The sequence below is a fragment of the Chenopodium album genome, chromosome 4 (genome assembly GCF_948465745.1).
Source record: "Chenopodium album chromosome 4, dcCheAlbu1.1, whole genome shotgun sequence".
Lineage (NCBI taxonomy): Eukaryota > Viridiplantae > Streptophyta > Magnoliopsida > Caryophyllales > Amaranthaceae > Chenopodium > Chenopodium album.
In genome coordinates, this window is record NC_137837.1 from 6,455,311 (window position 1) to 6,479,654 (window position 24,344).

The 24,344-nt window shown below is 36.8% G+C and overlaps 2 protein-coding genes across 2 annotated transcripts; one reads left to right on the top strand and one right to left on the bottom strand.

The window, feature by feature from the left end:
* The first annotated feature begins 466 nt into the window (after positions 1-466).
* Positions 467-13,322, top strand: LOC145628748 (putative inactive ATP-dependent zinc metalloprotease FTSHI 5, chloroplastic). The gene is made up of 19 exons (XM_081681135.1): positions 467-1,617; positions 3,502-3,976; positions 4,193-4,396; positions 4,473-4,766; positions 4,860-5,129; positions 5,819-5,908; positions 5,987-6,118; positions 7,435-7,608; positions 8,521-8,642; positions 8,742-8,943; positions 9,445-9,573; positions 9,717-9,899; positions 10,125-10,244; positions 11,124-11,309; positions 11,463-11,537; positions 12,104-12,163; positions 12,278-12,385; positions 12,718-12,798; positions 12,887-13,322. Exons 1-19 carry the CDS (start codon positions 641-643, stop codon positions 12,956-12,958), a joined length of 3,954 nt encoding a protein of 1,317 aa, XP_081537261.1. The 5' UTR covers positions 467-640; the 3' UTR covers positions 12,959-13,322.
* Positions 13,323-13,709: 387 nt separating this feature from the next.
* On the bottom strand, positions 13,710-17,618 carry LOC145626487 (uncharacterized). The gene is made up of 2 exons (XM_081678920.1): positions 14,903-17,618; positions 13,710-14,338 (listed from the first exon to the last, which is right to left on the bottom strand). Exons 1-2 carry the CDS (start codon positions 17,544-17,546, stop codon positions 13,920-13,922), a joined length of 3,063 nt encoding a protein of 1,020 aa, XP_081535046.1. The 5' UTR covers positions 17,547-17,618; the 3' UTR covers positions 13,710-13,919.
* Between the last annotated feature and the right edge of the window lie 6,726 nt (positions 17,619-24,344).

The following is a 24,344-nucleotide window of genomic DNA, read 5'->3' on the forward strand; positions in this document are numbered from 1 at the left end:
CCTTAAACTTTGGTACTCATCTTTTTTCCACCGGAAAAGTAAGTTATGGGTGGTTGAGGGATCAATTTGCTTCGTTTGAAAGATGAGGGACCAAAATGGTACAAATGCTAAAGTTGAGGGACCGTATTTTAGCTTAACTCCCCTTTTACTTGTACTATTTATACAAGTAGTATGCTATGATTTATAACACATACATATAACTTGTCTTATTCTATGCATCACCTTTCTTGGCTTATTCTACAATCTAGTTATTTCTTTCTTATTCTAGCTACTAATTGATTGTCTTATTCTAGAAGCTATCCTTCTAGTATTGATATTGGGTCTTGAACACAACAGTTCACCTCTCAAGTTAATCGCAACCCGAATACAAATCAACCTGACCTATATCGCCAAACCCACCGGCTAAGTTTGCGAACCTATCCTCGGCACCATCACAATCACTTTGAACCCAACCCCAGACCCTTTTCCGATAAACCCCAGTATCTGTCATCCTTCCCCAAATTACTCCACACTTCTTCACTCTTTCACAAACACTGCAAAATCCCCTCAAAACCTCAATAATCTCCATGAAATCTTGACCTTTTCTCTCAATTTTTTTTCTAATTCTCCCGATTTTTCCACTAAAATTCTCCATTTCCATATGTTTTCAACATGCCCACCTTCTTCAAACTCCATTGTTATTCCTCTTCATTCAATCCCACATCACACTCTCCCCCATTTCACTCACCACCCCCATAAACGAAAATTTCGAACTTCTTCCACCAAAATTGTAGCAAAAAATCAATACCCATGTCGTTCAATCCTCTTTTTTAGGAAGAATTCATCTGGGGTTTGCTTCTCCAGTAATTTTGAAGCTTCCCAAGTGGTTAATTCTAGTGTAAGTTCGAGTAATTGTGATAAAATTGAGGTGAAAGATGGTTTGTTTAGCTGTATTTCAAAGTCAGTTGTGTTTACATTGTTATGGATTGTGATTGGGATGTGCCCAATTCGTGGGCATCAACCTAATGCTATTGCTTTGCCTGTGATTAGTAGTTTGTTGTGGGGGAAGAAGGGGAAAATTGTTAAGGAAGAGCCTACATTGGTTTCATGGAAGGAGCACGAGTTTTCGGGTTATACACAGAGGTTGTTAGAGAGTGTTTCAGGTGTGTTGAAGGTGATGAAGGAGGTTAGGGAAGAGGAGAGTAGAATAGAGGATTTAGAGGTTGCTTTGAAGGGGGTTAAATCAAAGAAAAATGAGCTAAAAGGTGAGATAATGAGTGCACTTTACGCCGATTTGAGAGTTCTTAAGAGTGAGAAGGAAGGGCTGGTTAATAGGGCTGACAAGATACTTATTAAGGTGTTGAGGGCTAAAAGGGAGCAGGATAAATTATTGATTGAGTTGAAGGATAGTCGCGGCGATGAGGAGGTGAGAGAGAGGATAGATAAGTTGGTGGAGGACTTGGATAGGGGTGAGAAGAAGTACAATGAGCTGCAGAAGAGGATTGGGGAGATTGAGGATAAGATATCGCGAAGGGAAACAATGGTGTTTAGTATCGGTGTGAGGGAGCTTTCGTTTGTTGAGAAGGAATGTGAGCTCTTGGTGAAGAAATTTATTCTCGAGATTAGGCGAAATGCAAGGTAAATTGGTGAATTTTGCTATTGATTATTGCTTTTTACAGTTAAAGTATGCTAATTATAAGTTTCAAAGTGATATATAAACTGTATATTATTATTGATTAGTACCATGAGATGGATCAGTTTTCAGTTACATTGGACTTCAATAACTGCGTGAATCAACAATTTAGAGAATTCCGTTCATCATTGCAATTCCAAGATCTTTGGAACAAATTCTTGTAGATAATGTTTGAATATGTGTTCTTTAACACCTCTCTTGTTATTTTTTTTTAAGATATTAGAGGTTTTGAACATTCAATGTAGCTTAAATATGAGCCTAGTGCTAGTCCTCTTGTATGTGAGATTTGCAATCATATCAGCATGTATAAGTCCTTAATAAACTATCATAATGGTAGTAACATAATGGTCTGTAACTACGTCACAGAAGAGGCTGTATTTGATTACATACTGCATATACTGTTGCATATGGTGCAAACAAGTGATTCCCTGTAAAGACGTTTCATAAGGGAACAAAATGGTTCATAAGCAAATTAGAGAGAAGTGTATTATGTATGGGAGCAACTAATCTTCATATTTTTTTTTCCTGGCTTTCCAAACTATCTACCCTTTTTTTTTGGGGGGTAGGGGGGGGGGGGGGGGGGGGGAGGGGTGGGTGGGTTGGGGGAGGTTATTTTAATTCGTTGCTTTGTTAATTGTCGTACTTTGAGAGAAATTATTGAGATTGGAAATCAGTTTAAGTCACTAGTTTTCTTGGCCTGCTTCACATTGTTATTTCTTTTTTGGGTGGTTGGGGGGAGGGGGGTTCATTTGGGTGTAAGAGTCTGTTCAGAAGATTCTGTGGGCATCTAATCTTGTTACTATCTATTGCCAAGTATTATTAACCTCGTGCGTAGGTTTGTCCTGCAGAAAAATCTTTTGTTTGGAAGCGTTGGATGTATCATGTATGGATAGAACTGATTATAGTGAGTAGTGACTGATTGCAAACCCAGATGTCTAATGAAGAAGCTTTCACTGCTATGTTTAATGTATCTAAAGAGCAGAGAGCCTTTGACCCTTCTTTTGGAAAGCAAGATCGAAGGGAAAGGGATAAAGGAGTAAGGATAGGGGATAAAAAGTGCAGGAGAAGGTGGAGCTCCATTTTCATTCCAAATCTCCCCAATTTGTAGCGATGTTTATGAAAGAGAAGTAAATTGGATCTCTCCTTCGCCCTCTTTTCTTCCCCAACCTATTATCGATGTAGGAGAGCTTGTTCTGCCCCCCCCCCCCGCGTAGTTCCCTTTCCTCCCTTTCTCTCCGTATCTTCTTATCTAAACAAAGTGTAAGTTATCTATTTTCCCATTGAGGTGCTCGGTGGCTTCTTGATTGTTGTTTATGTTGAGTGCAAAGCAGTTTTGCGGATTTTGTAGTTGGAAAAGAATGATAAATCTTTTAAGAAGTTGCAGCTACTATATAGTTGTAAATTTTTATGTGATTAAGTAATTTTGTGCCTTGCTGTTGACAAATGTACCCAGATGTTGCCCGCAAGTTCTCTTCTTAGTAGATTGCTGGTCCATTTAAATCATTTTATATAGCTTCTAAATCTTACATCTAGCAAAGGAGTAATATATTCAAAATAGTGTGGTCATCCATGGCTTTCCTATTAAAGCCAATGCTAGTTCAATTTTGTGCTACATCAGTCTTTTCCATTTAATTTCATGGGTAGGGACACATCGAATGGTGAATGTAAAGAACAAATGCGCCTCATTTGCCAATTTTTGATGTTAATACCTTGCTGCTTGTGCTTGATTTTTAATTTTTCTGTTGCAGTCATTCCTGTAAGTATGAAGCCATCAGAATTTTTTAAGCAACTTTGTTTTATCTGACACTATTATGGTTGTATCATTGCAGTCCACGTGAAATGCCTTCTGTAGCATATTCTAGGAATGATATACAGAAAGGCTTAGAAGCTGCTCAAAGAGAACACTTAAAACAGATGGTATTGCCTGGCGTGGTGGATTTTGATGATGCACTCGGGCCACTCTTTGAAGGAGAGCTAACAAACTTTGCTCTGCGTGTAAAGCAAGCCCTTGAAGAATCCAAGAATCTGCAAAGAGAACTAGAGGCTCGTATTCGAAAAGATATGAGAAAACACGGGGAGGAAAAGCGTATTCTAGTGAATACTTCAGAGGATGAGATTGTGAAAGGTTTTCCAGAAGCTGAATTGAAATGGATGTTTGGCAGTAAAGAGGTCACGGTCCCTAAGGCTGTAAGCATCCACTTATATCATGGATGGAAGAGATGGCGTGAAGATGCAAAAGCAAAGTTAAAAAAAAGTGTATTGGAGGATGTTGACCTTGGTAAACAATATGTGTCAAAGAGACAGGTAATTTCCCGTGCATACTCTTTGTTGTAAAGCATACTCTCTGAGTCCACACACACACACTTGTCAAGTAATTGACATATTTGAGTAATTCATGCATGAATGTGTAAAAGGCTGCGCATTTTTATGCCGGGAGATATATCACGTGCTTGGAAAGAAATATTATGTGATTCTTAGAATTATAGTCTGCTGAAGGTTTTGCTTACATATATTTCCCAGGAGCGCATTATATTGGATCGCGATAGAGTTGTATCGAAGACATTTTACAATGAGGAGAAGAATCGGTGGGAAATGGAGTCCATTGCAGTTCCATGTGCTGTCTCCAAGAACCTTGTGCAGTATGCTCGAATAAGGCACGATTGGGGTGCCATGTACATTGGACTAAAGGGGGAGGAAGACAAGGAATATTATGTCGACTTAAAGGTCATGCTTTGTAAACAACAGCTAATCTTTTGTGGGTATGATTTTTGGTGTTTCTTACTAGAACTTTTTATTACAGGAATATGAACTTATTTTCGAAGATCTTGGAGGGTTTGATGAATTGTATCTCAAAATGCTTGCATCTGGTGTCCCGACTGCTGTACACGTTATGTGGATTCCACTGTCAGAGTTGAATATCTATCAGCAAGCTCTTTTGGTGGCAAGACTGTCTCATCAGTTATTTAATGGCATATGGAACAACCAATATGTCTCTCGTGGGAGAGAGTTGTTGTTGGACGAAATAAAATATATCAATGATGACGTGCTGATGGTGTTTGTGTTTCCGATTGTGGAGTTCCTAATACCTTATCCGGTACTTGCTTTTTGCATTTTTTTTTGTCTGTTTAAGTTATTATTTTATTCATTTATTCTTTGATAGTCATTCCAGATTGTTTCCACTCTGTAGTTGAGGATAAGGTTGGGAATGGCTTGGCCTGAGGAATACGATGAGACTATTGGATCAACATGGTATTTGGAATTGCAATCTGAAGCAGAGTATAGTTTCAAATCAAGAAAATCAAATACGCTCCGTTATTACTTTTTCTTTCTCATCAGAAGTGCTATATATGGATTTGTGCTGTATCATACATTCCAGTTCATGAGGAAAAAGCTCCCTAGAATACTTGGTTATGGGCCTTACCGCCGAGATCCAAATTTTCGGAAGCTTGGGAGATTGGTATGTCTTCAGCTTCAACTTTGTAATGATCTATCCTCTAGTTATAGTTATTGTAACTGCCACCCGATATACAACTTAAGATGTTAGTTCTTTACTTCTTAATACCTTGGTATAACAGGATGTTATCACATAATCCTATTTGCTTGCAATAGAAATTTCTAGTGCTCCCAACATTTTATTTTTCTTGAACTTGCAATTCTTTCCTACATGACTAAACCTTTTGCACTCCCAACATTTTGGCTTTCCTTTAAACCAATAATTTGCAGTGTCATGGTTAGTCTTTGTACATATATTGCAAGAAGATTTAGTTTAAATACACTTTACTACTATTATTTCCTATACTAATCTAGATTAAAAATATTTTAACAGATATTTGTTTCTTGCTTATGCGCTGAAAGTAGTATGTGGACTAATTTCAACACATCTTGTTTTTTAGACCCTTTACTTATTGTATGATATCATTCACTTTCACTGAGCTGGTGAGTTAAGTCTTATCTTTTCATCCCCCGCAATTGTCTTCTGCATTTTGTCTCTCTCTCTCTCTCTCTGATTTGAATGCCTTAAAGCAATTGTATCCTATCTCTCTGATTTGAATGCCTTAAAGCAATTATCTTCTGCTTTTTTTACTGCCCTCTTTTCAGTTGTTTTTGATATATAAATAATTGTGATGTATTGGGTGTTTATTGCAGCAAAGGTATGTGAAATATAAGAGGCGGAGAATATTAAGAAAAAGGAGAGCTGGGGTTGATCCAATAAGAACAGTGTTTGATAATATGAAGGTAAAAGCTTGTATGCTGATTGCTGGGTTTATTTTCAAATTACTAATAGTTGGATACTGATGGCTCTCTGTTCTTCAGAGAGTGAAAAATCCACCAATACCACTGAGAGATTTTGCAAGCGTGGATTCTATGAGGGAGGAGATTAATGAAGTTGTGGCTTTTTTACAAAATCCAAGTGCATTCCAGAAGCTGGGAGCTCGTGCACCTCGGGTATGTTCTTAAGAATTGAATTACAGAAAAGTTTGTTGTTTTTGGTGATTGTTATACTGAGATCTTTGCTATAGAAAACTAAGTAATAATTCTGTTTTGTATATAACTCTGAAACCAGCTACAATTGGAGAAACATAATAGAACAGATAATAAGAAATTTTCTGAACTAACTGTGCTCTCTTATGTGGCTTGAGATGGTGTAACTAACCAAGCACTTAGAAGTTTTTATCCAAAATATCAGTAGATTGCTATCTGGGAAGGGTTTCTGTTGGGAACCACATCATGTTTATAATAGATGGTATCAGTGTATCACATTCAAATCACAGCAATAGGCTGAAAGTAACTCTTTCCAGAAACAGAGAACAACAAAGTTTACTAATTCCAAAAAAACTGTGAATGACTTTGGGGACCTATCAGATCCATGAAAAGCTCTTGGGGGCTGTTAGGTCAGGGGTTAAAATTGAAAGCAACACTCCTAATTCCCTAAAATGATGTTTGGTTGGCCATCCTCTTATTTTTAATTTTCCTTTTTCCCTTTTCCTTTTTGGAGTTCCCTAAAAGCCCTCTGCCATGATTTTTTTACCCTCCCTTGGGACCTATTTTGACTAACTCCACATATAGTCATATACACTATATGACCAACAACCCATGACAACCTCACCACAGCACCAGCTGCCACAAGCCCTAACAGCTCCAGATCCTGATATGCCACACCCACAAGAGCCACAAACAGCCACTAATTCCCAACCTCATTACTTAAATCTCCACCTCCACAACCTTTTCCACAGATCCAATGCCTTCAACACCTCCGTTAAATACAAACCCTCCGAGGCACCAAGTCACCAACCAACCGAAAAGTCATTTCGTTACTGCCACAAGCCCACAACTACTGACCATGACATGAGACCAATCGGCAAGCATCAGTCACCAAAAACAAGTTCGAATTAGGTATGAATCAGGCTCACTTTCGGGTTGGATATGTATCAGATTGGTTCTGGTTCAAATTTGGTCTTATTCAGTAGGGTCCGGTCCATATTGAAATTTGATTAAATTTAGATTTTAGTTTTTCAAGATCTGGCTATTCTTTTGAATTTATGAAGCAAAAAGTTTTAATGATGACATCAACGTAATTTGATTTTATTTATTCTAAGCATTTTACTAAGAGAGAACAATGTTCCGTATTTCCTCTGTCCCACTAAAAACGAGCTTTTTGATTCTGAATTATTTACAAAATAATTTGTGCTATTCGTTTTTTTCATGATTCACCAGCTTTGGCAAGCTTATTTGCTATTGAACTGATATCTTGTTACTTGCAGGGTGTTCTTATAGTTGGTGAGAGGGGGACTGGAAAAACCTCCCTGGCACTAGCTATTGCTGCTGAAGCCAGGGTGCCTCTTGTTGAGGTGAAAGCACAGCAGTTGGAAGCTGGACTCTGGGTTGGGCAAAGTGCATCCAATGTCAGAGAATTGTTCCAGACAGCAAGAGACTTGGTATATCTCTATAGACATAACTTTGTTTTCTCTATCTGTATGCTCAAGTAATGAAGAATCTCATTTAAAAAAAAAAAAAAAAATGGAGATTCCAAGTTCAAGATCTTAAGCTGTGGTGTACTGGTGTTAATTTTGGCAAATAGAGGAGTATGCTTTATAGTCTTTGTTACCTACCATCATCCCCAATGCTTTGCTTTAGAAGGGGGTTCTGATGAATGCAGGCTTAGCTGTACAACTGTGAAGAAAAAATTTCATCTAATTGCTGATGTGAGAGACAACTTACCAGTCTTCTCCTTTCCACAATTTTCATGTCAAATAAGTAGCAAATTATAGTTTACTTGGGACATTTTGATTTAGATCATTTTAATCCAAAGTTGGTAAATTTCTCATTAGAGGTTCAATAAAATTTGTTGCAAATATTCAGAATAATCTCAGTCAGTTCAGAAATCATTAAGGGGGATAAGAGCAAGTCTTGGAGGCCTTGGTCTGAAGAAGTAGATGGATATTCTTCTATCCTTCCTAATTTTATAATGGCTTTCCAAGGGAAAGTATCATATTTGTTAAAAATATCAGCTATAAATGAAAAAAATTGGTTAATTGTAAACTTTAATTGTAAACCTAAGTAGTTTTGTTTGCTAAATTTGGTTTTATTGCTATTTAGTATCTTGATGCTTTCTTTTTGTATGTATTCCTCATGAAAGCTGAAGGTGAAAGAAAAAAAATTCCCTAGCATGTTAAGGCATGGCTATACATGATATATATCTTCTCAATTACATCTCAATTACATCTTATTAAAAGAAAATCATCATATACTCCATAGTTAATTTTTATCTTTTGTATGTGTTTATTTCACTCCAAAAGTTGGGAAGGTCTTTATGAGCTACTAATAATATTATGTAATTCTATCCTTAGGCACCTGTGATAATATTTGTGGAAGATTTTGATCTTTTTGCTGGTGTCCGTGGAAAGTTTATCCATACAAAAAAGCAGGATCACGAGGCTTTTATCAATCAAATGCTTGTAGAACTTGATGGGTATTCTTCCTTCTATGACCAATTTCTTAGTGTGTGTTTATAATATTAAATCACTCGTATAAGCTAATTGAATATATGATATAAACCAAATACTTGCAGGTTTGAAAAACAAGATGGTGTGGTTGTGATGGCTACTACAAGAAATTTAAAGCAAATTGATCAAGCTTTATGTCGTCCTGGTCGAATGGATAGAATATTTAATCTGCAGCGTCCAACTCAAACCGAAAGAGAGAAGATATTGCGTGTTGCAGCAAAAGGAACTATGGATCCTGATGTTCTTGATTTTGTAGATTGGAAAAAGGTGATCTGAAACACTAAATTTACATGTTCTATCTTTTGCGAGCCATAGATTATTTTTTCTTGTATTGCTTTCCTATTATTCCTTTCTCTAATTGGAATACTGAAGATCAATATATCTTGTTGGTGCTGTTATTTTTTTTTTTATTAGTGCATATGTGATTATATATTATGATTTGAACCCATCTTTAGTTGTTTTCCCTGGTTTTTCTTTATTTATATATTTATTCATTTATTTATTTTTTATCTGGAAAACACTTAAGAACTAAAAGAGGCATGTATTCTTTGTCTACTGACTCTACTATAATACACTTGCATTCATCTACCACCCTGGTGGATAAATCGCCGAACAACTGAACAAGTTGTTCAGGCAGTGCAGCCTACCTTCTATAACTATTGCTTTATGGTTTTGAGTTGGAAATTGTACTTCCAGTGATCACATATCTAGCTCTATTTTATTCATATGTCAATTCTGAAACAGTTGGTTCTAACTTCCTTGTTTTAGGTAGCTGAAAAAACATCCCTTCTGCGCCCTATTGAGTTGAAACTTGTCCCTGTGGCTCTGGAAGGTAGTGCTTTCAGGAGTAAATTTCTTGACACTGATGAGCTGATGAGCTACTGTAGTTGGTTTGCAGTAAGTGGCCAATTTTACTAATTTCTCAACTACAATGCTTTTATCTAGGTCAAATCCTTAACGTGGGATTTCAGCCTTAGGCCTACTTTATCTCTTTTCATGATAATAACCATATAATTTATGATCCTGCGGTTTACATGTAGACTTTCAGTGCTTCTATCCCTAACTGGTTAAGGAAAACAAAAGTCACAAGAAAGATAAGCAGTGTGGTTGTGAACCATCTGGGACTGACCTTGACAAGGGAGGATCTACAGAATGTTGTTGATCAAATGGAACCATATGGTCAAATTAGCAATGGAATTGAATTATATACTCCTCCACTTGATGTAAGATTTTTCAGTCTATCAACTCTTTTTTTTTTTTTTTAAGCTTTTTGTCCATTACGTATGTCAGGCAAGTTTTGATTGTATATTTTGGTATAATTTGGCACTTAAATAGTGTCTTTGTTTTGTTGATCTTAGTATTGCTAATTGATCCAGTGATCCAATCTTGTTTTTCTAAAGATATATGATACTTTAGATCAATCATATAAGCCTTACATATATTGACAGTGGACAAGAGAGACAAAGTTTCCACATGCTGTATGGGCTGCTGGTCGTGCTCTAATTGCTCTTCTTTTGCCGAATTTTGACGTTGTTGATAATATATGGCTTGAGCCCCTGGCCTGGGAGGTTAGTAATTTGTAACCTTTTACCTTTTTTCGTTGATCATGAAAAACTTGCCAAACTACAATCTGTTAGAAGAATAATCAAAGCAAAGGTGAAAAAATTAGAACTTGGACGCATTTGTCTCTATGAATAAAACTGCTGAGCTCTCCTATTATTATACAATTGATTTTGTTTTTCAAAATTTTCTCATCTCAGTAATACGTCCATCAGCCTACCATATAACTGCATGCTTTTGAATAATGCTTATTCTTACATCCTTTAATTCTATTGAAAGGTTGAGTTTGATAGCAGAGCTCTGTTATTTTTCTAGGTCAAATGGCCATATTGAATGTGAAATTTGCTATAAAGGAGGGATATTATGCCCTTTGATTATCTTCGTCTTGCTATCCTTCTCATATCCATTCTCCCCTCTTTTTCGTTGAGAATCTGATTTATCTTCTGATATACGTAGTATTTGTCATGTTCCTAGTTGGAGTAGTAATAAAAGAGAGGAGAACTGGATTGATCTGAACATGTGAGGTAATCATGATAATTGGCAGTTCTTTTGTTGAGATTTGTCTCTTGTGCTATACAATCTGAGCTATAAATCTACTTAAAAGAAAAACAAAAAAAAAGGAATACTGGATTTTATGACCATGTGAGGTAATCTTGTAGTTGGTAGTTTTTTTCTTCTTCATGCCCAAGCTCAGGAAGGCTGCTCTATATGTAGTTAGATTGGCTGTTAGGTCTGCTTAACCCATCTGTCTCGTTTATTGGGATCCCTTTCTGTAGTTGTTAGTGATTGGTGATTACATCTTAACATTGGCAGGCCAATAACTTGTCTGACTGTACTAGTCATAGTTTTATGGTCAAGCAGTGTAATTTTTTGTGATACCTGTGCAGGGAATTGGATGTACCAAGATCACTAAAGCAAAAAATGAAGGCTCTATGAACGAAAATGTAGAAACTATATCATATCTGGAAAAAAGGCTGGTGTTTTGCTTTGGATCACATGTTGCAGCACAATTACTACTTCCTTTTGGGGAAGAAAATTTGCTGTCTGCTTCAGAATTGAAGCAGGCACAGGAGGTGGGTTATATGTTGGGACTTCACATGCTAGATCTTGTGTATGACTAAATACTGCATCGTTGCACTTTTGCTTCTCTTTCATCTTTTCTCAACCTCAAATCAATTAGATAGTAATGCTTTGATGTGAACCTTGTATATTGTTATTTGCCACAGATAGCCACTAGGATGGTGATTCAGTATGGATGGGGGCCTGATGACAGTCCTACAGTTTACTATCATGGAAATGCGGTATTGTTCTTGTACTCAATCTTTTATCTCTATTATTGTGTCATAATTACGGGCAGGAAAGTTAAAATGATGCTTGTTTGATCCTTAAATATCATTAGTGGGAAATCAGGAGGGAGAACTGGTAGGTACCTCACTTGACAGCGCCAATTGCATTCTTGATCATTTGACGAGTGTCCACTTTCTTTTTTCTACTCCCCCCCCCCCCCCCCCCCCCCCCTCCTTTTTTTTTACTACCTTTGTCCATATATAAACTTCCCATTTGATTATTGGTCAATTAAGAAAACTTGTATGGCTCTCATTTAGCAGTAGGGTGAAACTGTGGGCACTTGTAGAAGAATTTAGATATGATTTACCATTGTGGGATTTAAATAGATTTACATCAGCTGATGCATGAAAAGAAGAGTAAAATTATAAGCAGCACTGATGCTTCACTCATCTGGCTTGTTTATTGGGATCCCCTTTTTTTTTTTTATGTAATTTTAATTAAATTATACTTTGAATTCTGTAAAATCTATTATCTTTAGTTCTACTGCTTTCTATTATCCTCTATTTCAAATCTTTTACAGGCTACCGCTCTAAGCATGGGAAACAAGCATGAATTTGAGATGGCAGCTAAAGTTGAGAAGGTTTATACACAATTCAGTTTTTCAAATATATTGGACACTTCTACTAAGGCTTTCATAAATTTGTTGAGGCATCATCTATGATTCAGAAACTGAAACCTTGCCTTTCTTTGGCAGATGTACTATCTTGCATATGACAAAGCTAAAGATATGCTACTGAAAAATCGACCAGTGCTGGAAAAAATTGTTGATGAATTGCTTGATTTTGAAATCTTGACAGGAAAGGTATGACCTGTTTTGCTATTGAAATGATAGTTTGTTTCAATAAGAACTAGCAGAGAAGAAGAAAACCAAAATACAGCTTAGTAAATATGAATAGTCATTATTTCTTAAACTATGTGCCCTAGGGAGCTTACCAATTGTTCCGAAAATGGAGGGAGTACCTTTTTTTTTATCACCCTGTACTAGATTTAAAGAATTTAGTTAACTTAGTTGGATGAATTAGAAAATTTAGCTGCGTTTTTAGCTACCCCTATATTTTAGAAGTGACACTATCTCTCTTCACTATTTAATCAAGCTTTCTTGACGGTTTTCGTATTTTCTGTTTCCTTGAATAGGATTTGGACAGAATTCTTGAAAGTAATGGTGGACTTCGAGAGATTGAGCCTTTCTCCCTGTCAAGAGTTTATGAGAGTGAGGTAATACTCTTACAACTAAGAAAAAATTCCTCATATTAGCCTACCTATTCTTAGAATTTATAGTTTGGTGCTCTATTTGTTTCTGCAGTCCTTGTCTATTAGGTATCTCGATGATGATGGCAGTGCATCAGAAACTGCTCTTCTAGGTGCAGCAACTTAGAGATTGTCAAAGGTATGCAGTTTACCACTTTAGGACACAGTGAATGCCTCTCTATCATCCAGGAGGATGATTTTGACTTTTTGAGTGGGAAAGAGAAATTGCTGGAAGTCCGCTACACTCGCTTATACAATGTTTTTTGCACATGACTGGAGATCATTTGTACATACAGAGCATAAAATGTAAGAAGCTGCCGGTTTTTCTTTTTTCTCACCCCACAATTGTGTACAGAAATTAGCCTGAGCTGTTTTGAACTCGAGATTTTGTAAGCAGTTAAGCTCATGCTTGTAAAATTTTGATCTTGAAAGTAAAAGGTAAAATGCAAGGGAAAATGAGTATAATCTCTTTTTTTTTGTTCTTAATATTATTCTCTCGTCTGCATTGATGATCGATTGTTGTCTCTTTGACCTGTTATTCTTTAAGTCTGGCTTTCTGTTTTACTCTTTGTTTTAATAGAGTGATGGAGGAAAAAGGAGGAGAAGAGAAAAGAAAAGATGCATCATCCTTTGTTTGGATACCTAATGAAAGGAGGGAAGATAAGGGAATTGGGAGGATCTAATTTCCTTCCTCTTTTAATAAACCAAATTCTTCCATTGTTAGAGAGATTTTGAAGGCAAATGGAAGGTCACCTCCTCCCTCTCCTCACCTCTCTTTCCCCTCTCTTTTTCCTTCCCCTCCCTTTCCCTTCACTAGTGTTATCCAAACATAGGGTTAATCCGTGATGAAGTAAGAAATGGTGGAGCTTGATAAAGAAGCTCCTGCCTAATCTTATAATACAGATCTCAATATACATAAGTTATAAACGACTACAAGTGTAGTCTAATAATCTTTTCAACTATATCTGTGCTAGAAGTTTATATTAAGAAAAAAAATGGAAGCAGAAATAGAAAAGTGGGAATCTACACGAGAAAAATAAAGGGGGGTCGAAGAATTACAGGCAATGCTGGTAAATACATGAAATTCTCTACAACAGGCCTGTAACTGGGGATGTGCTAAAGACTGGTTTGTCAATGTTAGGTTGATACTCTTGATATCCATTATTGTTGCAAATGCTCTTTCTCCGAGGCTTCGCTTCTTTGAGCATTGATATAACATCTCTCATGGAAGGCCTCTCCTTTGGAAGTTTAGCTGTGCAAAGAAGGGCGATCCTCAAGACCAGTAACATTTCTTCCTGTATGTACTTGCATTGGCCTGATACTTCGGGATCAAGTACTTCCTCTAATCCTCCGTTCTTTCTAATCTTTTCTCGCACCCACCCAACTGAGTCGATTGATTCTCCAAAAATTGGATCTAATGGCTTTTTGCCAGTGACGAGCTCCAGGAGTACGACTCCATAACTGTAGATGTCGCTCTTCTCATCAACTTTTAAGCTGTAACCATATTCTGTGACAGAAAATTTCATACTCAGTTTCTAGCTAAAGAAAATACGTATGTTTAATGCATCTCAAGAATTTAAGTTCAACTATAGATGTAAATGATCAATTAATGCAATTCATATTTGTATCTGTTATATACTTCAAAAAAAAAAAAAAAAAAAAAAAAACTTCTTCTATTTGAATTTGGTAGGGTCACAATACTATTATAGGATGTCCGGAAAAAGTTGTCACATTTTCTAAAACTGTAACGGTTTATGATTGAATTCTATAATGTCCATTTTAAATCAAATGTTCTAGTTGAAAGGGGTTATATTGTTAGAAACATCTTAGCACAATTATCATTTCACATTTTTTATTAAGTTTGGGACAAATTTTGCAAAGTTACTCAGGACAGTCTATTTGGGCATTGTCACTTCTAAATTTCCTGGTTTTTGGTTTTTGGTTTTCATGTGCCTAAGTTTTTCTGTGGATGTTCATAATATAAATAGTAGTTATGTATAAAAATCAAAATGATACTGACTAATATAAGCAAGATTAAACAAGCAAGCAGAAAATGGATATGAATACTCACCAGGTGCTATATATCCATAAGATCCCGCAACCATGGAGATTGTCTCATCCTTGTGAAGCATCATCTTTGCAAGCCCAAAATCAGCAATTCGAGCATCAAAGTTCTCATCTAGCAAGATGTTGTTTGACTTGACATCGCGATGGATCACTGAAGGATGACAATCATGGTGGAGATAGGACAGGCCTTGAGCTACTCCTATTGCTATATTATACCTAGACACCCAATCGACTAGCATGTTGTTCTTCGGACTTTGTTTACTACCGTGCAATGCTGTTCCCAAGTTCCCATTAGGCATGTACTCGTAAACCATCATCACATCATTCTCATTATGCAAGTAACCTATCAATCTAACTATGTTCCTATGCCTCAATCTTCCTAGTAGTTCAACCTCAGCTAGCAAGTTTTCTCCTGCTTCAGGGTCACCTGCTGATCTCCACAACTTCTTCACTGCTATGATTGAGTGTGGCCTTTGGATCTCGGCCTTGTAAACTATCCCGGTTCCACCCATTCCGATCACATTTGATTCCTTCAAGCATGCTAATATGTCAGGAGAAGTGAAGTTCAGCCTTTGGAATGCTACTAGTCTCCAAGGCCATTCTTTGTTGCTGCTTGTAAACCACTCTTCTACTCTACTGCTATACAAATACCATCTTCTATACACCATCCTTCCTGCAAAAAATGCAAGTCCGACTGCTAGAATGGCCGATATTCCTACTACAAATCCTATGATTACATGATTAATGTGCTTATGTTTAGGCCGACCTGAATATTTTTCATTGCTCCTAGAACATGGGGGAAGTACGCCACCACAAAGACCGGCATTGCCTCTGACTTCATTCGGGTTTATAACAGAAAACATGCCATTTGTGGGTACAGGACCTACAAGTTTGTTGTAGGACAAATTGAACATTTCCAAAGCAGGTGAGTTCCCAAAGTTTTCAGGTATTTGACCAGTTAAAGAATTGTTAGAAAGGTCAAGTTTGGATAAAGTGGGCATTCCTGCAACTGAGTGTGGAATTTCACCTGAGAGTTGGTTTTCCTTAAGGTTCAAAATGACCAGCTTTTCACATGAAGCAATACTCTTTGGGATTACGCCGGAGATATGATTGTAGGAAAGATCAAGGACAGCAAGGGAAGGGCAATTTTGCAACTGGTTAGGAATATGACCATCTAAGTTGTTCTTAGAAGCTATAAAATTCTGTAAGTTTTGAATGGAGAGAATCCCTGAAGGAAGAGATGAATAGAGATTATTGTATGACACGTCGATGAAGGAAAGCGACAATGAGAGGGAAAGATCATCCGGGATTGCTCCGGTTAGATTGTTGTTTCCTAATTCTAGCCTCTCAAGGTTAGGTAAGGTACCTAAACCAGCAGGAATACTACCAGAAAACTGGTTGTTCTGTATTCTGACTCTGACTAATGATGCACATTTCGAAAGGCTTAAAGGTATAGGACCAGAGAAAGAATTGTTAAAGAGTATAAGTTTTGTGAGATTGCCAGAATCACAAAGATTGGGAGGAATTTCACCTGACAAAGAATTTGATGAAACATCAAGAAATTTCATAGGGGAATTTTTACCTAAATTCACAGGCAAATGACCTGTCAGAGAGTTTTTCCACAATGAAAGAGCTTGTAAGTTGGTTAAATTACCAATCTCACTTGGTACTTCACCTGTCAGCTTATTGCACATCAAGTTCAGAAGCTGCAGATTCTTCAACCTCCCAAAACTCTTTGGAATTTCCCCTGAAATTTGATTATCCGAAACATCCAAGAACAGCAACGACGAAATGTTTCCCAATTCCCATGGAAGAGCCCCCTCAAACTCATTCATGTACAGATAAACTGTGTCAAGCTTCTGTAACATCCCAAGTTGTGCAGGAATTTTCCCACTTAAACTTCCAACAGCTAAGTCTAAGTACTGCAGATTACTCAAGTTTCCGAATTCTGAAGGTATAGAACCATTAAACTCATTATACCCAAGAATCATAGTCTCTAAAGATGACAGAGAACCAAGCTCAGGAGGAAGTTCCCCTGTAAGATTATTTCCTGACAGGCCTAAAAACTTCAGATTCTGAAGGTTTCGAAAGGAAGTAGGGATCGATCCCTCGAAGAAACTCCCTCGAAAGTCAAGCACTTCGAGGGAGTTACAAAAGCCTAGATCATCAGGTAAGTTACCCTCAAAGTTGTTACTAGAAGCATTGAGTGTAACTAGCCCTTTTGCTTCACTGAAACCTGCAGGAAACCTACCAATGAAGTCATTTTGGCTAAGATCAAGGCTTACTAATGAGGTGAGATTAGAAAGGGATTTAGGCAAAGATGAAGCAAATGCATTGCAACAAAGATTAAGAACTGTCAAACTCTTAAGGTTTTGTATGTTATCTGGTATCTTCCCACTTATGTTCATGTTGGAAAGATCAAGTTTATCTACAAAACCTTGAGAGTTGCACCAAACACCCTTCCATTCGCAATGCGAAGCCGGGTTTTTAGTGTTGTTAGTCCAATCTTTGAGCTGATTCAAGGGATCATTGAAGGAGTCCTTCATTGATAACAAAGTTAAGAGTTCATCATTTGGTGTTGCTAAAACAAGAGAAACACAAAATGAACAAAAACACAAAAAGATGAAAACTTTGTTCTTCATTTGCATTTTGCTCAATCAAATCTTTCTTCCCTTTAAATTTTTCTTGTTATGAAGACATTTTTGTGTGATTTTTTTGGATAAAATGGGGGGTGTTTTGGAGGTTATGATGATCAGAGATTATGGAAGAAAAGTGGCAGGTTCTTATTCTATAAGAAAGAAATAAAGTTAGATTAAAATGATTGATTAGTGAGTAAATTAATTGATTAGTGAGATGATTAAATTAAGTTAATTCGTGAGGTCTTGGGAATCTAAAACAGCTAAGTAATGTTATGAATGTAAAAGTTTTTTGGAGTTATATTCCGACATTAAAACATGGAGAGAATGTGTTTTGTGGTCATTTACTGACATGCTTCTAGTTTGCATGATTAGGATCATGGTCAACCCAAATTATTTTTCTAATTTTAATTATGATATTAATTATAGTCTTTTGCCTCTATTTGATTAAATACATGGATTAACTTTTTTTTTTCCTAGTGATATTATCTGTTTTTGTGCAATTTTTTCTGATTCAAAGCTGTAAGTTTTGTACTTGATAGTTGTTGCTCATAATAACTAAGATTATTGGTCAGAGAATTAGAGAAATATGACATGCTAATTACTGTATCATTCAATTTTAATTCATATGATAAGCTACAATTTTTTCATCCCTCTATGGCCTTTACATGAAGGTCCCTCATAAAATCATCTTATACGAGTATATTTCATATAAAGTCACTTAGTCAGTATTATCTTACCATACAATACTCATCTTATCCTAGAATTTTGCCAAGTAAGAGCCTGTTCACTTCAGCTTAATTTTAGTTCACTTCAGCTCTAATCAGTTCAGCTCAATTCAGCTTCTAATTTCCTTTTCTCATAAAATATTCATTTCAATTCTATTTTGTTCAGTTCCATTCAATTCTGCTCAGTTCCAATCAGTTCAGTTTAGTTTAGTTCAGTTCAACTTAGTTCAGTAAATGTGAAAACAGACCTTAAGGCCTTAACACCTTGAAGCCTTCTATACTTATGCACTAATGACATTGCATTATTTACAAATGCATTAGATTTTCAATAGTTCTTACATTAGGTCATTACTTACAGGCTCACGAGTCACAAATATGATGATTCACTCTATTTCTTTTACGGTATGTCGGTATATGACAACTAACTTGAATTTCGGAGGCTCCATCTTAAGGACCCTTCCAAGACTTGAAGTTCACCTTACGAGTTCACCGGTATCTATCCTAGACCAATGACCTATCATCATCAACAACTCCGATCCCATACTAGACAAGTCTTGCCTATTGAAATTGAATGAAAAATCATTTTCAATTTGATTTAAGATCAGAAATGTCATTTTTCTAATAGAATTTTTGATATGGATGTTTGCTATTTATGCAACTAAAAGCCCCACAAAATTTGATAACCCCACTATAAAGTTTGGTATAAGGATATGCACAAAATATGGTCTTTTTGTAATATTTGGTTTGCAAAAAATGAATAACAGTTGGTTTAAAATTGTATTTATTCCCAAATTTGTCGTCTGACCTTAATTTTGCCTAAAGAAAATTGCATTCTAAATCAAGAATCTTTGCACCTTATCAGGTGGCAAAAAGTTGCCTATTAACGTCCGACATCTATAATTTTACCTGTGCCAAATTCTCAGACTTGATAAGAATATATAGGAATTACTTCTGAATTTTAAGTTAGTTTCATAGTTTTTCCAAAAAAAAAAAAAAATACTTGCTTATTATAGGTAAAAAATACATTAAATTATGATGTAAAAAAAAAAACCACATATTGAAGAACATAACACCATTTTGATGAAAAGATTAGCAATGCAAGTTAAATTCCTTTTCTTTTTTTTTTTTTTTTTTTTTTTTTCCGGTTAAAATGTTGTGTAAATTTGGAGATAAAGTGCAATTATTTTGCATCTTTTCATTTCATCTACAGTAATAGTATACGAAACAATACAAACAAATTTTGTTTTATTTTTTTGGTGTCAATAGAGTTATAAAAGGCAATGATATAGATGAGATTTGATATCAGATCTTATTTATAACTAAGTAAACATTATAAGGTGATTCAATAAGCATTATCTAAAGTTATTGTAAGCAGGAACTATTAACCCGTCTTAGGGATAATTTTGTTATACATGTCACCTTAACACAACATTTATAGATCGATTGGTGTTAACATAATATCGAAGGTAATCACAACATCTAATTTATTGGCGTACTTTGCTATACTCATTCAAAATTCTAAATAAAAAAATAAAATTAATCAAAAACAAGGAAGGAATATATATTTTCTCAATCATAGATTCATGGTATGTTCTACTATGGAGTTCCATTCCTTGCCCATTGAACCCCCAATACCTTTTCACTGATAGCTCACATGCACTTCTCTGTCTTTTAATCAACTTCAGTACATATTATTATTTTCTATACAACAGAAATTCCAAAAATAATTTAAACGGTGCATTTCCAAATAAATAAAAATATAATTAAAAATAATGAAAATAAAATAAAAATGAGATTCAATATATGATTATAAGAGCAATCATTTAAGGGACTTGAATGAAAAAGTTGGAAATTGCTGGAGACCATGTGAAGAAGGGCAGCTTCCCAGGCAGCATTGCAAAGATAAAAGGACTACTGTACTGTCCCATTATTTGTGGGACACCCCTTTAAATTACCTTTTTACCCTTTTCTTCTTAATTTTTTATTTGTTACAATAATTATTCAATTAATTGTATGATTATTTGATTTTGGCATTAAACTTTATGAAATCTTTGTGATTTGTGTAAAATTGTAATTGTGCCCATGTTTTGAGAATCCAAGCTTGTGAGAATTAGTTGCCCCACATGGGATTATGCTACACCACCTTCCTTTTTTCATCATTTATAAGATGATTAATTTCCTCTATTATGCTAAATTATCTATTTTAGATTCCACTCTTTTTTTATTTTTATTATCTTTGTCTTTGTGTACTTTTCTCCATGCACTTAATCATGATTATTTTTAGGAAGTAACTCACATATTCTTCTTTTTAAGAAAATGTAGATATTTTAATGAAAATTAGAGAAGGGAAAAATTACAGAAAAATGAAATTGTACATTCATCAATTTTAAGCATAAGATTATAAATCGAGGCATTGCCTGGGTACAAAAACAAGTATCATTTATCAGCATTTCTTTTATTTTTCTAATTTCTACTCAATTACTATAGCAATGTAAATTAAGGAGAACTAGAGAAGGGAATCCCGCAATTATTTATTCACTTTTAGGATGAGAGAATAAAAGAGTAAATATTTTTTTAAAGATATTTGAGTGCCCTAAGCTAGGGTAGGATATGATATTGATATGATAAATTAAAAAAAAAATTAATATCACTTAATAAGTTAACTAATTACTATAAATTAGAGTAGAAATCAAATTTATTGAAGGAATATTATTTTAGGTCATTGTTATGCTCACTTTATTTGGCGATAGAAAAATTAAGTGTTTGACAAGCTCATGAAAATAAGTGTTATGTAAATAAAATAAGTAAATTATTTTTAACCGAGGGATTATAATAAGTTTATTTAAGTTAACGAATCATGCTCTCTAAAAAATTTTGCCATTTATACTATAGGACAATTTACACCTTGATTAATTGAAAAGCTTGGTGTTCCTCTCAAAAAAAATTTTGGATGAGTAAATTAAACTTTTATCAACAAAGATCGAATTTGTGGTAGACAACAAGTTAACAAGGTCTTTTGGCCCAATGTTAAAAAGAAAGAAAAAAAAAGGTCAATTAGATTAGCTACATTTCTTTTTAACATTGGGCCAAAGAGCCTTCTAGGCTGAGAGGTTTCAATGAAATGTTGGAAATCAGGTCCGTTGGGTAACGAACATATGGTCTTGGGCTCGAACCCAGCCTTACTATTTCTGGTTGAGCTATCTAAACATGGACCGAGCTTCATGCATGGACCGAAATTTATGGGCTTATGAAGTTGGGCCTAATAATTAATATTCTTCTCACAACCTTCGGCAACTTACTATACAATCATGTAATCCACTAAATAAGAAGCATTATACTTCTATATTTAATGGAGTTTTAAAGAAAGTCTACATGTTATGTGATGTTGATGTTCACCATCATGTAATTAGGCGTATAATTGCAAATTTTATGTAATGATGCGGGGCATTATTCGGGCCCAAATATTAGTTGATTAGTTATACCACAGATGATGGATGTAGTCAGTCATGTTTATGTAGCCATGTTAAGGTGGTTATCTAAATATATAAAAAAAAATAGCATGGGAGAAAATACCCTAGAGAGAGAAAACCCTCTCTTTCAGCCACCACCCCAGCCTCCTATTCCACCAGATAAAGAGTCTGACTCCACCTCAAAATCGCCGCAAACCTCCACCACTGATAACCCATCATCGTTTTTCTCTCAGAAACATGTTCCTTCACCAAAAAAATCGTATCTTGATAGCCTCCGCCAATCTTCTGAAACCACCCCATCACCCACCGCCTCACAAATCTCCCTAATCTCCTCCACTACTCCTCCACCCTCCTTCAACCCTGAAACCCAATCCTTTATCTCTGTTCCGGAAGATGAAGCTTCCTCTGCTCTCTCCCCTTGGCTTAATGCAGTAGTTTTCAAAGTGATTGGAAAGTCTCTATCTTTCGACTTTCTAAAACAGAGTATTTCAAAATTATGGAATATTCTGGCAGAAGCAAAGATCTTTACCCTGGGGAAGGGTTTTTACAACCTTCCGCTCCCATCTAAAGCCTTCCAGAGCTCCATTATCTCTGGTGGGCCTTGGTTCATCGGAAAACTCCCTATCTATGTTCAACCATGGAACCCCTGTTTCAAACCTTCGGAAGCAACCTTCTCTTCTGTGCCTCTCTAGGTTTCACTCCCGGAGCTGCCGATTGAACTCCACCTCCAATCAATCCTCCAAAAAGTGGGTAACGCTATTGGTTCCTTTGTTAAGATTGACTCATCTCCCCTGCTCTCAAAAAAGGTGCAAGCTGCGAGGATTTTAGTCCTAATCGACCTTGCTAAACCCCGGAAATCATCAATCTGGGTGGGTAACTGCCACCAACCTCTTGTATATGGGTCTGCCCCGCCGTTTTGCTCTTCTTGCAAAACAATCGGCCATTCTAATGCCACGTGCCCAAAGATAAATCCTACAAATGAAAAGCAAAGCACTCAAAAGGGTAGCACTGAAAATGTTAGCGGTGATAACCAAGGCACTGTTAATGATCACTCTCCGGCAGCTGAGGAGGGGTGGACTACGGTGTCGAGGAAAAGACGACCGGCAAAAAAGGAGGTGGATAAAAGGAAGTTCAAAGTTCAGCCCAATCAGAAAGGTGGCAGTCAGCCGCAATCCGTTTCCCAACGTCCCTCTCTGAATGAAAATTCCATACACGTGGCACAATCTCAGACGTCCCCTGCGACTAATCCTCCTTTAACCCCATTCGTCGGATCTCCTAAATCATCCAACCCTAAAATTCAAACTAAACAACCCCTTGTCACACCGTCTCCCTCCTCACCTGCTCCACTTCCTCTCTCGAAAAAACCCACCTCAAAAACTATCTCTCATGGCACCATCAAGCAACGGCTCCGACCAGTTTTCCGACGGGTGGTGCCCTTCGCCCACGGCAGCGACTCGGAGGACGAGTCAAGCCGACCTCCTCAGGTGTCGGAGCTTCTCACTCTCAGACACGTAATCCCAAACCCTCGATTCACTCTTCCGTTCCAACAACCTCCGATCCCAACTCCTCACCCTCTAATCTGCAATACGGCTGTGCCGACCCCTCTGGAGCTCTCTCTTATGGATCCTCCCATCCCAACGTTCCTAGAAGTAAATGTGAACAACATGGATTTCTTTCTGAAAACCCCCTCCAAATGGTACAAGGTCTCTCTTCCGGAGCTCCGTCACTTTCTTCTATACCCTCATCTGGTCAGCCCTCCGTTCCAGGAGTTGGAAACGGTCGAAAGAGGAGGCGGCGAGATGGTTCCTGCCCTCCTTCCGGATCTCCCGGCTCTGAAAGCGATGTGTCCGATGCTGGAGGCATTTGTGAAGTGGTGGCTGCAACAGGCTCAGCTCAACTCTCTCCCGTGGCTTGTACCACCTCAATTGGCGTTTCTGATAGACCCTGTTCCAATTCTACCTCAGGTGCGGAATATTTATACTCTGAAGGATTGCGGATTGAAGGTGATTATGGGGGAATTTTCAAATTCGCTAGTGGTGGCGCAAACCCAGATGGGGTTCAGGCAATTGAAGGTGCTAGCGAACTGTCTGATAGATTTGAAGCTGGGTCAGGGGATAACAGAGTCGGTTCTAACTCCCAGAAACTCGTATCTGCACAATGTAGTGGAGGGGAAATTTGTGTCAGTGGGAACCTCAACGGTTCAAGAGACGAGGAAGGAGCTATTCCTTCAGAACTTCCTGCCTGAACCAATGATAGTCATTGCATGGAATGCAAGAGGCATTGTGAGAAAGGGGTTCATCTCCAATGCCCTCCACCTCATCCAGGAGCACTCACCTGACCTTCTGATCATCTCTGAGACTAAAACCAGCAGGGCTCATACTGAGAAAATTATCAAGTCCCTCCCTTTTGATTCCTACCACTTGGCTGAGCCTCGGGGTTTTTCTGGTGGCATCCTTCTTCTCTAGAATTCAAATGTGCTGGAGTTCTACTCTTTCAGTAGAGATCTTCATGCTATTCATGGGGTATTCAAGGTAAAAGCCTCTAACCAAACTTCCTTCTTATCTGCTATTTATGCCAGTCTTGATTATAAAAGTAGATTAGATACTTGGTCT